The 15762-nt window shown below is 41.8% G+C and overlaps 2 protein-coding genes across 2 annotated transcripts in view; one reads left to right on the top strand and one right to left on the bottom strand.

Moving 5' to 3' along the window:
- LCA5L (lebercilin LCA5 like) overlaps positions 1-6327 on the top strand; it is a 20021-nt gene extending 13694 nt beyond the window's left edge. Inside the window, 5 exon segments of the mRNA XM_030476310.1 lie at positions 2043-2152; positions 2451-2583; positions 4272-4730; positions 4733-4796; positions 4798-6327. Of these exon segments, the coding sequence (XP_030332170.1) occupies positions 2043-2152; positions 2451-2583; positions 4272-4730; positions 4733-4796; positions 4798-4837 (806 nt within the window). The 3' untranslated portion in view covers positions 4838-6327.
- Positions 4888-15762, bottom strand: GET1 (guided entry of tail-anchored proteins factor 1). Its single transcript, XM_030477544.1, has 5 exons — positions 15487-15762; positions 12464-12629; positions 10838-10905; positions 9835-9949; positions 4888-8147 (listed from the first exon to the last, which is right to left on the bottom strand). The coding sequence occupies exons 1-5, from the start codon at positions 15574-15576 to the stop codon at positions 8074-8076; spliced, it is 513 nt and encodes a 170-aa protein (XP_030333404.1). The 5' UTR covers positions 15577-15762; the 3' UTR covers positions 4888-8073.

Below are 15762 nucleotides of genomic sequence, written 5' to 3'. Positions count from 1 at the left end.
CTGCTCAAAAAACTTACACCTTTAATTTTGGATCATGATCTGAACATTGACTTCCCCTGGTTAAGCCCTCTTTAAAACACTGGTCAGATATTCCTACTCCTCAGCGGAAGGAGGAATTGGAGCTTTCTTCATATGGGTACAGAGGAACACTTAAAATTTACCTGGTAGCAAACGTATCTGCTGGAAATATTGCCCACAGAATTCTTCAAATTATGGTATCTGTACAAAATCTTATCATAGTTGCTTATTTATTTCCTCTTCCTTGCCTTTGCAAATCCACCACTCTGCCTTAACTACAAGTGAACTGCAGGGAAAAGGCTGGTAATTCAAGTTGTAAAATTAAGAAACACAAATTCCTACTTCTCATTCCAAGTCAGACACATTTTTTATGAAGCTCTGAATTCCAGGTTTAGCTTCACCACACAACCAGCTGCAATTTTCTGTAGGTTTAGTACCCTATGGACTTGTACGATATTGTCATTTAAATTACAGTACTTAACTCACTGTTTATGATTTAAGTTCTTCTTTTCTTTAAGCAAAATAAGGGAGCTTAGTTGGAGAGAGACCTGATATTTTGCAATGAAAAGGTTCCAAGCAAAGTTGTGTGATCTTTGATATTTTTGGCCAATAAAGGTTTCATTCTCTATCAGTTAATGGAAACAGATGATTTAGAAATCTAGAACTGGAATTACTGACAATTTTTTCCCTTTTCACTATTGACTTGATTTTTCCCATAGCAGATTTAGGAAGAGCTACTTCTTCAAGTAGTGATTATTCCAGTAATAGTTTTTATTACTTCAAGTGATAAAAAGTAATTATTTAAAGTAATAAGTAATTGTTTTTATAGTAATTATTCAGGTAATTATTTTTATTCTGTGTTTGCAAAAATTTTTACCTAGAGGGAACGAAGAAATGTGGGGTCGCATTTTTTAACACTCCTGATGAATAGCTGAAGGTAGGCTGGCTTAGGTTACCAGAAAGCTCTGTGCACGTACATAAAATTGATTTATGGAATGAAGCCGTTCATTTCATGAGCTTTTGATGAGAGCAGTTTGCTCGGTTGTGGGAAGGTCACACCAGCTGATCTAGAGGTACAGCTCCCCCTAGTTCTGAATCTGAGGAACGCTCCGCTGATTCCTGTTGAAGAAGCTGATAACTGCTTGCTGGTTGCCTTTCGAAAGGGAGAACTAATGTCCTCCACATCATCAGAGCCATACCTTCAAGAGTAATCCTCAACATCCATTTTACCACCAAACTGTAAACGTCTGAAAGCCATCATTTTTACGGAGTGTCTTCCTCTGATGTCAGAGATCAAAACTGGAATAAGGTCAAATGTTGTAGGCAAGATCACATTTTTGCTGATGTGCTAGCAACCTTCTCAGCTACTGTACTTATGTCAAAATTATTCTAAAAATAGAAGAAAAGAAAAATATACCTTCCCCAACAACATACCATCCCCATTCAGCTACTTTTTTAAACGTCTCAGTCACTCCCTTCGAATCCCTTTTCAAAGACCATAGATGTTTCAAACAGTGTTGAGCATTTCCTCTGGAGAATTTGGTTCCATAACTTTGAGAAAGGTGAGTAACCAAATCAGAAGGCATTGAAGCAAGCATGTTTATTATACTCTTTTAAGATCCAAATTTAGGAACCTGAAAGGTGAGGCCTCATGCCAGACATCTTAAATTGTCATTGGAATGTTACCATGCAAATGAAGCCCATATGGGCTCGAGGATAGAGATGCATTTGTCTGACTTAGCATGTTCTATCTGAACGGGACTTTGTAGATCTAAAACTTAAGTATATTTATGATGGATGGATAAAAACCCTCAGAAGTCCAGGTATGTGTTCCAGTTTGAACATTTATAGATCAGGCAGAACAAAGAATTACTTTCTTATAGGGTATTAAGACGTGCAGCACAAAAATGTTTAAATCCTAGGCCACATACCAGTATTATCAGTCATCAAAGAGATCTTTTGTTTATATCAACAATATAATTCCCCAAAACTACTGTATTACTAATTATCATCCTTTTCAACAGGTTTCAGTATACACAGATCAGTACAAGTAGATAAACAGAGTTTTAGACCACTGCTGCTGTCAGAGTACGAAGTTCAGGAAACAGAAACCAGTCCAGTTCAGCTAACAAAGGTATGAACGATCTGGATCCAATCCCTTGTTTAAACTCTCAGCTAAGCTGTTTGTTACTCCGTACGTTTCAGTAATATGCCTGAATAGCCTCATCCATCTTCTTAACTTTCTAGGATGTGGATTTTGTGTAAACGTAATTATATTAGAGAAAACATGTAGGATAAACGTAGTGATACAAAATAAGAATATAATAGGACTAGAAATTACCATTTTTTACAAGTATTGCATGACTGTGTACTTTTAAAAGTCACTAAACAAGTATTCCTTTATTATTTTTATCTTTAATTGACAATTGTAGGAGGAAATGTCTTCAGAAGATAAAAGTCAAAAAGCTGAAGCAAATGAAGCATACACAGATACCCAACGTAGAACAGAAAAACAATCAACCAAGAAAATACAAGAGCCAGAAACTTTTAACAGGACACGTAGAGGTACATTTTATCATTTTTCTCGGAAGCTCATTTGATCTTTTCAGGAGATGAATGAACCAATGGCATTGGTAGGTTACTTGGGTCTCACAGCCATTAGCTGGCCCACAGAAGTTTTGGCTGCCCCATCCCTGGCAGTGTTCAAGGCCAGGCTGGACAGGGCCCTGAGCAACCTGGCCTAGTGGAAGGTGTCCTTGCCCATGGCAGGGGGTTGGAACTAGATGATCTTTAAGGTCCCTTCCAACCCAAACCATTCTGTGATTCTAAATGCAGTTGCTGGTCATAGTGGTAAAAAGCCAGTGCTTTATTAGTAAAAGTAGACTTTAGTTATTAGTTTGTTAATGCCACACTGATCAAATACCAAACTCAAATTTTTGGTTGTGAATCTTCATCATAGCTGATGTCAACATGTATTTCTGGCTCAGGATCTATTGCTGAGAAAGGAAAAGGACTTCTTCCAGGGCTGGAAGTATCTCCTCAGTGCAGTGCATAAATAGATTTTATGTAAATCTTAGCCACTGTGTTCTCACATAAAACTTAGATGCAAGGGACTCATCTACAAACACCTTATTCTGAAGAAATTCTGTAGAAGAGAAGAAGGAGCCAGCGCATCTATTCCCTTATCTGAGCTTTTCCTTCTAAAAATATTCATGTTACTTTCATTACAGTAAGGCTTGTAGAAAGAACCGAGATCTGAACACCATCGTGCACTAAGGGTAGGAGACATTACATGACCTAAAGGTCACGCAGTTACAAAGGTGAAGCAGGTTGTTGAGGTCACTTACTCGATCAGTAACAGAGCTGGTAACCTGGAATGCATTAACCCCTGTGGTTTGTACTCTGCCTTTTCAGCCTGCAGCCTTACCAGGCCCCACCAGATAGCCCCAGTCACCCTTGTCTTTGAAAATCCCTTTTCAAACTGACAGAAAGCACCAGTCTTGCGACTCCGCATGTGAACGTCTCTCCTCACTGTTTGCCAGACTCTTCCAGTTTTCACTCACTGCCAGTATTAAATTTACTTATTGAAGTCTTATTTAATCATTTTAGTTATTGCAACTTTATACTTCTCCTTTAAGCTTGGACTCACCTCAGTTTAGAGGTGCTCTTTGAGTCTCTCCAAAGCACAGAACCTATTAGAATTTATCCCCTGCAGCAGACAAATGTATTTGCTGTAGGCATTCAATACGCACATCCTTTTCCTACTAGGAAGTGGAGGCAACTCATTTGTAGATGAGAGAGTTACCATATATTCTGCTCCATGCAACAAGCAACTGTGTTCACAGTTAAGGGAAAGAAAACCATAAACATATTTAAGTACCATTTAAAAGCAAGAAAATTACAAGTAAGGAGTTCAGATCTCATGTGGTTTCTCTCTTGCATTGTACGTGACTTTTCTGGCCCTATATTTAGCCATTACTGATTATATTTGCATGGCAATTCATTTAATAAAACTAAACATAATGAAAAAGAGAAATATATTTACCTGCATTTAATGGCACAATCTTGTCTAAATCTTGCCCCATGCTGTTATATTTATTAGTAAATAGAATTGTCATAGTCCTCAAGACTGAAATACCATTAATATTAACAACTTAAGCAATGAAATAAGGAAGTGAAACTTTCATTAATGCTTCATGACTATGTTCCTAGGCAATTTAAGAACATCCCTAAACCCCTCAATTTCATTTTAGACTATTTAAGGGAGGGCAGACAACTGATGGAAGAACACATTTGTTTGGAATTTATGAAAGAAGAAAAAGAGGCAGATTTGCTTAAACAGGAGCTGAAAGAACTGATGAAAACTGAACAAACTCCTCTAAGTGACAGTATGAAGGAGAACAATCAAAAGGAAGATGCAGCGGAAGAACATGTGAAAGAATTAAAAAAGCCAGATGAAGAGCTAAATAACAGTGAGCAGCCAGGGAGTAGATGTGTAACTCCAGGTCTAAGAAACAAAACAACCATTAGGCTGAAGGAAAAATACATATTCTCAGAAGCCACAGAGAATTTGCATCATGGGCTTCTTACATCAGGTACAAGACCAAAACACAGCAGGCTTTGCAAGCACAGGCAGGAGTGCAGTGGAACAGCTCAATCAAAAGTGAAAAATTCCTTTGGGCTGTATGAACCACCTTCTGGTCACATCACCAAAGAAGGCAGAAGGACAGTTCCACTGAAGCAGGAGGCCACACTCATATGAAATTTGCTGAAAGGAAACCATCTTAAGAAACAACTCTTTGGACTAGGCTGTTCTTGAAGATACAACCCTTCCAGTTCTAACATGGGAGGAATGAAGAAGTGAAAGGATGCAGGATTACACAAGCCAGATTTCAAACCACGACTACTAGTTCATCACGTAAAGCATCTGACACCAATCATTATGAATAACCTCATGAGAATACACAGACTATTTTATTTGCTATTTAGTTAAGTACATCAACTTAGCTTTACTCTAGAAACAGGGATCCTTACAAACACTTTTAAAAAGCAATGTTTTTACCTTCATTAAATGCATCCTAAATCTTATAAATACTGACAATGTCTTTCAATGATTTTTCCAAAATGGTAAGTCAAATCAGTTGTCACAAAAGAACATTCTCCTATTCCTGCTCCATGTGCATGCATGCACATGCATATTCACCTTACAAAGAGAGCCTAACAATGCAGACATTTTTACCTGTTACCAGGTGTCCAAGCTAGTCCTTGTTTTGCACCTTTCAGTTGTTTGCATTCTCTCTGCAGTTTGAATTTTGAAGCTGATTATTCATTAGCCAGGCAAAGTGAGCAATCTGCTTTTGTAAGGTTCATCGTTGGGTTAGTACCAACAATGCTATAAAAGAAAGTAAGTTATTTTCTTCACTCCTGAAATAGCTTCCAGAATTCACACACAATAAAAATAATTTGCTATTGCTGTGTTTTCACTACCATTATAAAGCTCTAAAGCTTCCTTCTTTTCCAGTGTTGGAACTTACCAAAACAGTTTGCCTGGTAACTTCCACAGCTGACATCCAAAGATGAATGTGCAAGAGTAAACTATTGTTTAGGAGAAGTCAGGCGTATCCAGTTCTCCAAAGCCTTTAAAAATCCTGTGTTTAAGGTTATGTAAGCAAGGGTAGGAGGATTATATTTTGTTCCTCACAGTAATGCATGAAGCACTTGTTAGAATTATATGAAGTTATGGAAAATTACGTGTATTCTATTAACTTTAAAAGGCACTTGAAAAAAACCCTTCAAAATGATACTGCAAAAGCTGTTCAGGTGATGGAGACATTCAGATCTGAACTTGCTTGCAGTGTATTTTCCAAACTTTTGCAAGCTTTTCTGGAAGCAGTGCTGCAGCTGTACAGGGGGCACGTTTCAAAGCACGACTTCTGGTGTCAGAAAAGCAGCTTCTTTCTCCTCTACGAACTATTACCAGAGGCAGTGCCTTCGCTGCTGTCCCAAAGCCAGGAGCAGACAAGCAAACATAATCCAACACTCCTCTGTGCCGACCGGGTTACCGAAGGCCTTTTTGCCCTCACTCACCGAAGTGCTTGACTGGAGCCACCAACAAACAGCGCACTGGGTGACCCTGTGCTACACCTGGATAAACACCAAGTGCCACTGTGAAGGTTTTCAGTGGTGCTGCTTTCCTTGACTTCACTGTGCTAAACTCCGTATGAAGCCAAGTGGAAATACCATTAGCCACCTCTTTAGACTCAGAAGTAGGTCAATGTCATAGTTAAATAATCTGTCCCAAATACCTTAAGAAAAATAATAAAAAAATAAATTAGTCCTATTGATTCCAACAGTTATCTCCTTGTCCAAAAATGTGTGTGTGTATGGGGGGTGTTGCTGGTTTGGGTATGGGGGTTTTTTTCTTTTTAGGAAAACTGTAGTTAACACTGAAAAATGAATTGGAAAACCTGAGACAGATTGAAAAGCTTTATTTTGTTAATAAAAACACAATTATACATAACATTCAATCACAACATTTTTTTCTTGCTATTTAATGCATCTATTTTCACGTTGGTTAAATGTAACCCTAACATAAAACCTTTTCTTTTTTTAAATTACCACTTAAAAACCAAACCAAACCCCAAACCCCACAAACATTTCATGCATATATTCACAGAATGTATCATGACCTTTTGAACTGATTTCTCAATGCAGTGCTAATTATGGAGGGGCCCTAGGCAAAGGGCCTGGAATAACAGAACAGACGCATTCCACTGTGCAGAGCGGGAAGCTGACCCAGAATCGGCAAAGCCCAGCGGAGGAGGGAAAGGTGTCCCCAAGGGCTTTGTTCAGGCTCATGTCAAAAACCAAAGGAGGTGCGGAACAAGAGCTTTATCAACACACCCGCTTGTCATGCAGGGCAGCAGTGACAGGGTCGCAGACCACCGCAGCATGGAAGATAACACAACTTTGCCACTGTTCTACAGGCACGTTACTGGAATAATTCTGTCCTCCTTTCAGTTCAAAATATTGTGTCTGTTTCCTGTACCTAAACACCGCAAGAAAGACTTACTCTAAAACAGAAAATTGTTTTCCCTCCTCCTCTGGCCTGCTACCACTCTGTTACTGCTTCACACATTTAAATCACCAATTTGCCTTTTTACACATACATAGCTGTTTCGGGTTATCCTGGACTGTCATTAGTGTATGCTAAAGGCTTTAGAAACACAGCCCCCTGAAGGAACAGCACACTTTTCTACTTTCTCTTCATTAACATGGAGCTTCAGCAGGTTGGCCAGACCTTTCCCTCCCAAACATGGAAGGAAAATAATTGCAGTTACACTCAGAAGCAGAAAAAAAATGCCACGGAAGGAAAGGTCAGTTATCAATAAAAGTAGGAAAAATTAAAGTGTTCAATGAACTTTAAAAGTCAGGGAGGAAAAAGTATCCAGCCATCCTGTACTGGGCAACTGAGTGAGTCTCTTGAGAGATAAAAAGTTGTTTCTGCACATATATCAATAACTTATTTTCCAAGACAGCCCAAGAATGCACCAATTCTAGTGTAAAAAATAACAAGGAGGAAACTAACTCTGTTTTACCCCTAAGCCAACCAAACCACCTTCCTCTATATCCTCTAGTACCACTTTGTCACCGAATACAGTCCCGCCTCTGGGTGGAACTACCATATCACACAGCAAAGAAGCAGCAAAGCTCCCAAATTAACTCCAAGTGCCAGTGCATTTCCAACTTACAATATACAAGTTCAACACTTTCAGGTTTTGGTGAGTATCTGCCCTGACAAAGTGTTACAGTTCTGCCATGAATCAGTGTTCACACTTGTCAAAGCAGACACAAAATGAGGTTTTATAAACAGCAATGGTATTCTTTGAAAACTGACCACCAAATGGAAAAACAACCTAAGGGAAGACAAACTACATCAAAAAGAATATTGACAGATATCCAAATGAGGTAACAAAGATTATCTCAGACCTAGTCTCATTCAAAACAGTGATAATGGAAATGTAGTTGAGGACTTCATGGATTACTGGGATTCCTTCAGCTGAAAGGGTGTAGCAAAATAGCTACAACTTTATTACAAACCACAAGCCAACATGTAATTCCAACACCACCTGAAAGAAACATAAAACATTATTTAAGTCATGTCAATAACAGTGAAGCATGCAGGCTTTTGAAAAATAATTTTGGAAGCATAAAAAATGAAACTTAAGAGTTATCAGGTAAACAGGAACAAAACATCTTTCTTTTTATATACAAATGTCTCCCTTCAAGGAATAGCAGCTACTTCCATGCTGGTCCTGAGAACCCCTGACTATTGTCTGCAGAAAAGAGTGCCAAACACCACAAATGAGAGCCGAAGTCTGGTATATACAACCCACAGCTAAAAACATCTGCTAACAGAAAAAGTCTCAGGTGCCGAAGTTAAAGGCTTGGCCAGTAACAGAATACTTTGCTAGAACCTAAATTCAGGACTTGAGAGGCAAAGAGTAGATTTCCTCTGAAACTGAAATCAGTTTTTTAACGAGTATTAAATCTGTGCTCCTTTCCCCTGGCTCCCCATATAGCTATGTAGGAAAGCACTACAGAGACCTCTGCTACTGCTGTTTGAAAGGGTCCTGTTCTTGCAACCGGCAGCACAGGAATTTGTATTGGTGTGGCGGAAAAGAGCGTGTGCCCTGTCTGTAATGCACAGCACATCCATGCTGCAGGCAACATGGAATTAAGCCACTCAGTATCACAGAATACATATGTGTGCTACGCATAGCACACACGTGAAAAAAATACCTTTTGGAGCATTTTTAGACAATTTTGTGTTTATCACCTAGAACTCAGAAGTGATCTCTTTAGTGTGACTATCAGCCAAGACAAGAAAGGAGATCTGAATGCACACATGGGTGTGAACAATTCTAAATCCCTTCAAATGCTGTTTAAATAAACGTCTTCCGAGGACTACGCCCCCACCCTGCACCACAGCAGACTCTTCCCTTGACCAGAAAGCACGCTGGATACAAATTGTTCTCTAGGCAGCTATTAAAAATACCACAACATAAAATTCCAACAATGCATTTTGGAATTCCTTCTACAGCAGTTAGAACTTACAAACCTAATATGAAGATTCACCAGCAGCATTTTAGCTTGGTAGTAAATTTCCACACTACATTGTCCTGTCACTCTCCCATGTACTTATTCCACTAGCATGGAGTCAGCACACTTTCCACTCAGGAACAGGTGTCTACAACTTGTGGTATCATTCTGATTATTAATTTGTTAAACTGCCCAAAAGGAAAGGATTTAAGTAGGTAAAAATGCAATGGAAGTGTGATGGGAAAAAGGGTGGGAACAGGCCAGGCAAAATGCCAAGAGAGGGCATGCCTAAATCACTCTGGAGTTACACTAGCATGAAACCCCAGCAATTGTAAGAAATACACGTAAACGATACAGACCTATGAAGTATTTGCCCACTTTTAAATGCAACTCTACTTAATTTCAGTGGACTCCTTAATATAAAAATATTTCTGATTTGAAATCTCCTCCAGGGTCAATTCCATAGAGATGCAGATAAAGCTCCTCTGACAGAAGAAATAAAAATGACAAAGAGCCCATTTTATTGTCAGTTAAATCGACAAGAATTGAATACATAAGAAACAGCTACAGATGTTTTACAAAACTCCTCCCTGTTTCAAGGGAGTCAGAAGAAATTTACGGAAGCACTTTCAATCCGTATATGCTCTTCGTCCACACGTTGTTAGCATCCACGTGGGCTTGGGAAACGTGTGTTTTCCCTGGTGCAGTCCTTACCTGTCACCCCTGTGGGAAAGGCTACCAAGCGCTCCAGCGGAGCAAGCCATTTGCCCGGAAGCACTGTAACTGGCTCAGCATAGTACCTCCAAATCAGAGAGACCATCAAGGTAGCCTAGAATTGAAAATGTTATTAGCTGGGATAACACCACACACTGAAGCACATTTCTATGTCTACTTTGAAACAGTAAATGACAAATTCTAACTAAAGGGAATAGTTCCTTCGTTATTTTACACTGTTCTTAAGCAAGTTTGAAATACTTTTAAGCTCCATATGACCTTACAGTTACACACAATATGAAGAGCTAGCAGTGAGACACTGGACAACATTGCTTTTTTTCGAGACCCTGGTTCTAATCTAACACAGACAAACATAGTACTTGTTAAATTCTGATGACTCTTTTTAGCCATAACCCTTGCCTGCCAGGAACTCAACTCACTTCAACATTACCCTAAGGACATCTTGGGGTTGACCACTGTCATCCTTATTAGCAGACAATTCTTTGGCATCAAGTCTGAACTACAAAACCAATCTGATGAGGCACAGTGCTGAAACGTGTGGCAGCTGTAAGTGGAGATGTGCATCCTCAGCAAAAGCATATTTTGTTTTCAATACTAGAAGTAAAATATATTTGCATATATTGGAACTTTCCTGGGTCCAGTGCCAAACAGAAATGAAAAAACCAAAACACAAACCAACCAAAAACCCCAAACCCAAAACCTAGTGATTAAAGAGCTAAGGCAAACTCCTATCATGTCATCTCAAAACCAGAAACACAGAGCTACAATGAAACTGAAACCTCCTTCCATCCACAACTACCAGACCTTATCAGCAACATCTCTCCATTCTATTTCAAGAAACTCTTCCAGTTTGGCATGCAGTGTGGCACTGGAATGTCAAACACCTGTGTGACTAATATCAGCCAGTAACTGCAGGAGAGAACTGTAACGCTATCGAGGATTCAGTTTAGTCATCTGTGTTCATAATAAAGTATTTACTTACTTGTAAGATGTAGAATACAATATTTATAACCCACTTTATTTTGGCTAATTGAGCAGTTCGTGCTTTCACTGTTAAAAGAAAAAAATATTACTCCACATTATTTCTAACAGTAAATTATACTTAGATAAGACTAGTAATTTATTGATATTTCACTCTCAGGACATGGCACTGTTTAAAAATTTCTTTTCAAATGACTCACAGCTGTACTGAAGGTATCCTTCTGCAATAAAGTGCTTGGTCCATATCATGCTGTAGTTTCTTATTAATGCTACTATGAAAAGTTGCAAAACACCAATATCCTAGACAGAAAAATGTCACATGTAATCAAGTACATTCTTCCCAAATGAGAACAGCCACTGTGGTTACTAATTTAAGATGAAGCATAAAGTAAATTGTTCCCTTTTAGTCAAGGGGAGAATGCTGGCTTCAGCAGATGCACTTTCTGCCTTGTTTCACCCAGGAACACAGATAAGACTATTCCTTCACTGAATCAATTTTGGTCAAGTTCAGTATTAAAACTTATTGTGCTTATTTTTCTCCTGCTACAGTACCTCATACCAGTATAAAGAAGCCCAGTGAAGACAGCACATCTTCAAACTAAGTGGCCTGAAGTTTTCCTAAATGACATTGCTGGTTGCTAAGTAATCTACTCAAATCTAATGAACTGAAATTACCAGCTTAAGAATGATACTAGTGAAAGTGATCCAGACTGCCAGTTATAAATACTGTCCTTTCTCCAAGCAAGGAGCCTATAAACATCCATCCATTCTGCACAGAGGAGGCAGACAAAGCAAGTAGTCTCCCATCCTGTTAGGGTCAGCTAGTGAGTTTGGGCAAAGACAAAAGCAAAAGCTCTGGTGCCAAAGGTTTATGTGTAGTCTTTACCAGGAGATGGTGGACTATATTACTATAAAATCCTAGTGGAGGCAAAGCACTATAGCTTTATCACAAAGCTGCTGCGTAAGATCAAACAGAGTCACAAAGTGACAGGAAAAATCTCCTCTGGTTACCCTATAGATCAATGCTTTCTCTCTAGCATTCTGTAGTACACTAACCAAATAGCCCCAACCAACCAACACACCCTTTTGTATGAAGATATGCAGCAGAGGACTCCCTTGACTTATTCAAAACATGATTCAGTGATGAGTATCACGGAGAAAGAGTGAAGAACTGCACAGTGAAGCCCGGGAAATTCCTTTAAGAAAAAGTGATGAGACACTAGCGCTGGCACAGGTTGCCCAGGGAAGCTGTGGCTGCCCCATCCCTGGCAGTGTTCAAGGCCAGGCTGGATGGGGCTTTGAGCAACCTGGTCTAGTGGAAAGTGTCCCTGCCCATGGCAGGGGATTGGAACAAGGTGATTTTTAAGTTCCCTTCCAACTCAAACCATTCTGTGATTCTATGATATGATTCTAAATTACTCCCTTACCAGTGTATGCAGAGTTATGCACAACTGAAAGACAAAAGCAAGCTCTCCAAAAAGTTTAAAAAAAAAACAAAAGAAAGAAAGAAGGGAACACTGGAAATGGCTAAAAGGGGCAGGAAAAAAAAGTTGGAGACATATACTTAAAAACACTTGACAAAATGCTCTTCAGAAACTAGAAGAGGGAGTAAACATTGCAACTCTACCATGAGTTTTAAGCTTGTCAGTCATTTTGTTAATCCTTCTTTCCAGACGGGCGTATCTGGCAAACTCATCCATCATACTAATGGTTGAGAGTTCTTGCTTCATGTTCTGAATTTCAGCTCTCATTTGAGATTCCTGCTCCGCATCCTTTTGCAACAATCTTGATATCTAAGAAGCAAAGAAATAGTATCAGTTATTTACCCAGAGTTCCACTGATTTCCTTCAACATGTGATGTATGATCTTCTGCTTACATACTCAAAAGCCTCCCATAAAAAAAAATAAAAAAAAGCCCTTTCATCAAGACACAGGAAAACCTCGTCTTAACATTGCAACGTATTCTAAAAGCCAAAGAAGCTTTGCTCTCTTGTTCTGATGGAACCAAACCAAAAACGGTTTTACCATCCCTGCACGGCAGTGATTCTCAATTCTTCTACCCGTGGCTAACTGCCTTTTCCTTCTCGATTTCTGCTTTCATCTCCTCATTTCCCCACTCTCGATGCTGCTGCTTCAAGACCTTTCAGACGTCTCAGGCCCTACTGCTGCTACATCCCGGGATGAACTGCTGTCCTCCCTCCTTGCAATTCCCATCAGGCACTGCCTGGATGACCAGCACCTGACACATGCAGGAGAGGAAAGGACAGAAAAGTGCTCCTTTTCATCACCAGCCTTTCCAGCTCCAGCAACACCCCTCACTCATTCATCATTCCCGTTTCCAGCTACAGCAGCCTCAGGAAGGGTCCAAACAGCCCAATTTTAGACCTCACTAATAATGTATGGCTCACAAATTGGGAATCTCTCCTCTAGATTACAGATTGCCTAGTCTGAGCTGTTAGAAACACACAAATTACCACACTGGCTGAGAGTTGGAATCCACCTTGCGCAGTACCTCACCACCGCCTCAAAACCAGAAACATAAATTTGCATTAGTTAATTTCCTTACATCTTATTCATGTGTTTAAGAGGGGTTTTCTTACAACATCTTACTGGTTTCTTAGCTAAAATGATTTCCTGCTGGCAGAAATGTAAAAAGGTAACCTCACTTTGTGTTAGCCAGCATTTTCACATCTTCTTTTATTTTCCCACTTCCTTTTCATGAGGCACCACCTGCTTGTTGGGTCATTGTCATGGTTTGAGCCCAGCCGGTAACTCAGAACCACACAGCCGCTCGCTCACTCCCCCCCTTCTTCCTCCCCCCGCTCCCGGAGGGATGGGGAGGAGAATCGGAAGAATGTAACTCCCACGGGTTGAGATAAGAGCAGTCCCGCAACTAAGGTATAATACAAACCACTACTGCTACCACCAATGATAATAACGATTAGTGAAATAACAAGGGGAGAGGATACAATTGCTCACCACCTGCCGACCGACACCCAGCCCGACCCGAGCAGTGGTGTCGGCCTTCCAGGTAACTCCCCCCGGTTTATATACTGGGCATGACGTGCTGTGGTATGGAATACCCCTTTGGCTAGTTTGGGTCAGGTGTCCTGTCTCTGCTTCCTCCCGGCTTCCCCTCCTCCCTGGCAAAGCATGAGACTGAGAAAGTCCATGGTTGGAATAAACATTACTTAGCAACAACTAAAAACATCGGTGTTATCAGTGTTGTTCCCAGGCTGAAAGTTAAAAAACACAGCACTGCACCAGCTACTAAGAAGGAGAAAAATGACTGCTATAGCTGAACCCAGGACAGTCATCAACTCCTTTTACCTTAGAAAAGAAGGTACGAAGAACTTACAACTTTTTTCTTGCTGTTCTTCAGTAAATCTTTGTAGCTTTCCTCAAGAAAAATTCTTCATTATGAGGGTGGTGAGGCCCTGGCACAGGCTGCCCAGAGAAGCTGTGGCTGCCCCATCCCTGGCAGTGTTCAAGGCCAGGTTGAACGGGGCTTGGAGCAACCTGCTCTAGTGGAAGGTGTCCCTGCCCACGGCAGGGGGTTGGAACTGGATGAGCTTTAAGGTCCCTTCCAACCCAAACCATTCTATGATTCTAATACGACACGTGTAATTTTTTCCCCACATGTGATGTTCTCAGTACTGCAATGAGAACGTGACACTAGTTTCTGTCATGAACCACAGCAGAAAGTTGAGCAGAGACTTTTGTCATCTATCGTAACACTGAGTTCAGCTTCCCACACTGGTAAGAGTAATTTACGTTTTAAAGGATTTTTGACCACTATTGACCAGTGTGCACCAATCTGTGTGCCAGCGAAGTTGTGTACAGGAAAGAGCAGAACGATTGGTACTTCAGCATGCTTGCTCACATGCCAGTTTATCTGTCAGTCACAGAGTTCATTGGTCCATAACTCTGTTACCCACGCTTCCACAAAAACGCTTAAGATCAGAGCAGAGGGCATCCCAATTAGTGACTGTGACTCAAGGTTTTCTCCTGTGATGTCTCACTCCTTAATCCCTGCACCCACTGATCTCCCTTCTCAATACGGAGATGTCCACCTGTTAGAAACACAGGAGACTGAGCTATGCTGTCCTTTATGTCCCCTGCCATGCCCCAAGAGCTGTAAGATCCTTTGAGACACTGATAACTCATTACTCAGAGACTCGCTTCAAAGACCTGCGTAATGGGGGCTGCTGGAGTGTCCCATGGCCACGCTGATGGGTTTCACCACCTCCAGCTCTTCCCAGCTGGGAACCTCTCCACCTTCTCCTCTCCCGAGGCGAGGAGCGGGACCAGGCCGACGCACACAGCGAGGACGCGATGCGGTACCGCCGGGCACCGGGGGCCCTCCCGAAACGGCGCCGCTCCCCGCCGCCTCCCACTTCACCGCAGCCCTCCGGCGGGGTGACACCGCCACCTCCACAGAACACCGGGCGCTCCGTAACGCCCCGAGACCCGCGACCTCGCACCCACCCCATGCACCTGAGGGCCGGGCGCCCCCCGCCCGCCACGCCGGGCAGAGGCGCGGGCCACCCCGCAGCCCCGCTACCAAGAGAGAGCGGAGGGAGGCGGCGGGCGCTCGCCACGGCCCCCGTTTAGTCACGGCGGCCGGGGCGGGGCAGTGACGTCACTTACGATGGAGGAGCAGGAGGGCAGGAGGATCTTGAGCGCGTTGCAGACGAAAACGGAGCTCAGTACGAGCAGCCAAGCGCCGCTCTCCGCCATGCCGCACGCGCCCCACCCGCCCCTCCCCGCACCGCCAGCGCGCCGCGCGGGCGGCCGCCACCGCTCGCACGGGACGGCAGCGGCGCCTGCGTGAGGGGAAACGGGGACATGGGCGATCACGTGATAGGGGATGACCAATCAGGAGGCCGTCTCCCCCCTCCTTTGCCGGCAGGGCGGGGCGGGCGC

This window comes from Strigops habroptila, chromosome 2 (genome assembly GCF_004027225.2).
Source record: "Strigops habroptila isolate Jane chromosome 2, bStrHab1.2.pri, whole genome shotgun sequence".
NCBI classification, from domain to species: domain Eukaryota; kingdom Metazoa; phylum Chordata; class Aves; order Psittaciformes; family Psittacidae; genus Strigops; species Strigops habroptila.
The sequence above is the reverse complement of the archived record's forward strand: the minus strand, read 5'-3'. Positions and strand labels throughout refer to the sequence as shown.

Excerpts from the sequence above, each read along its gene's own strand:
- GET1 (XM_030477544.1), bottom strand. The coding sequence starts at position 15,576 with ATGGCGGAGAGCGGCGCTTGGCTGCTCGTACTGAGCTCCGTTTTCGTC. Across the intron at positions 12,630-15,486 it reads TGCCCTCCTGCTCCTCCATC|ATATCAAGATTGTTGCAAAA; the intron begins GTAAGTGACGTC and ends TTTGCTTCTTAG. Across the intron at positions 9,950-10,837 it reads TTGTATTCTACATCTTACAA|GCTACCTTGATGGTCTCTCT; the intron begins GTAAGTAAATAC and ends TTTCAATTCTAG.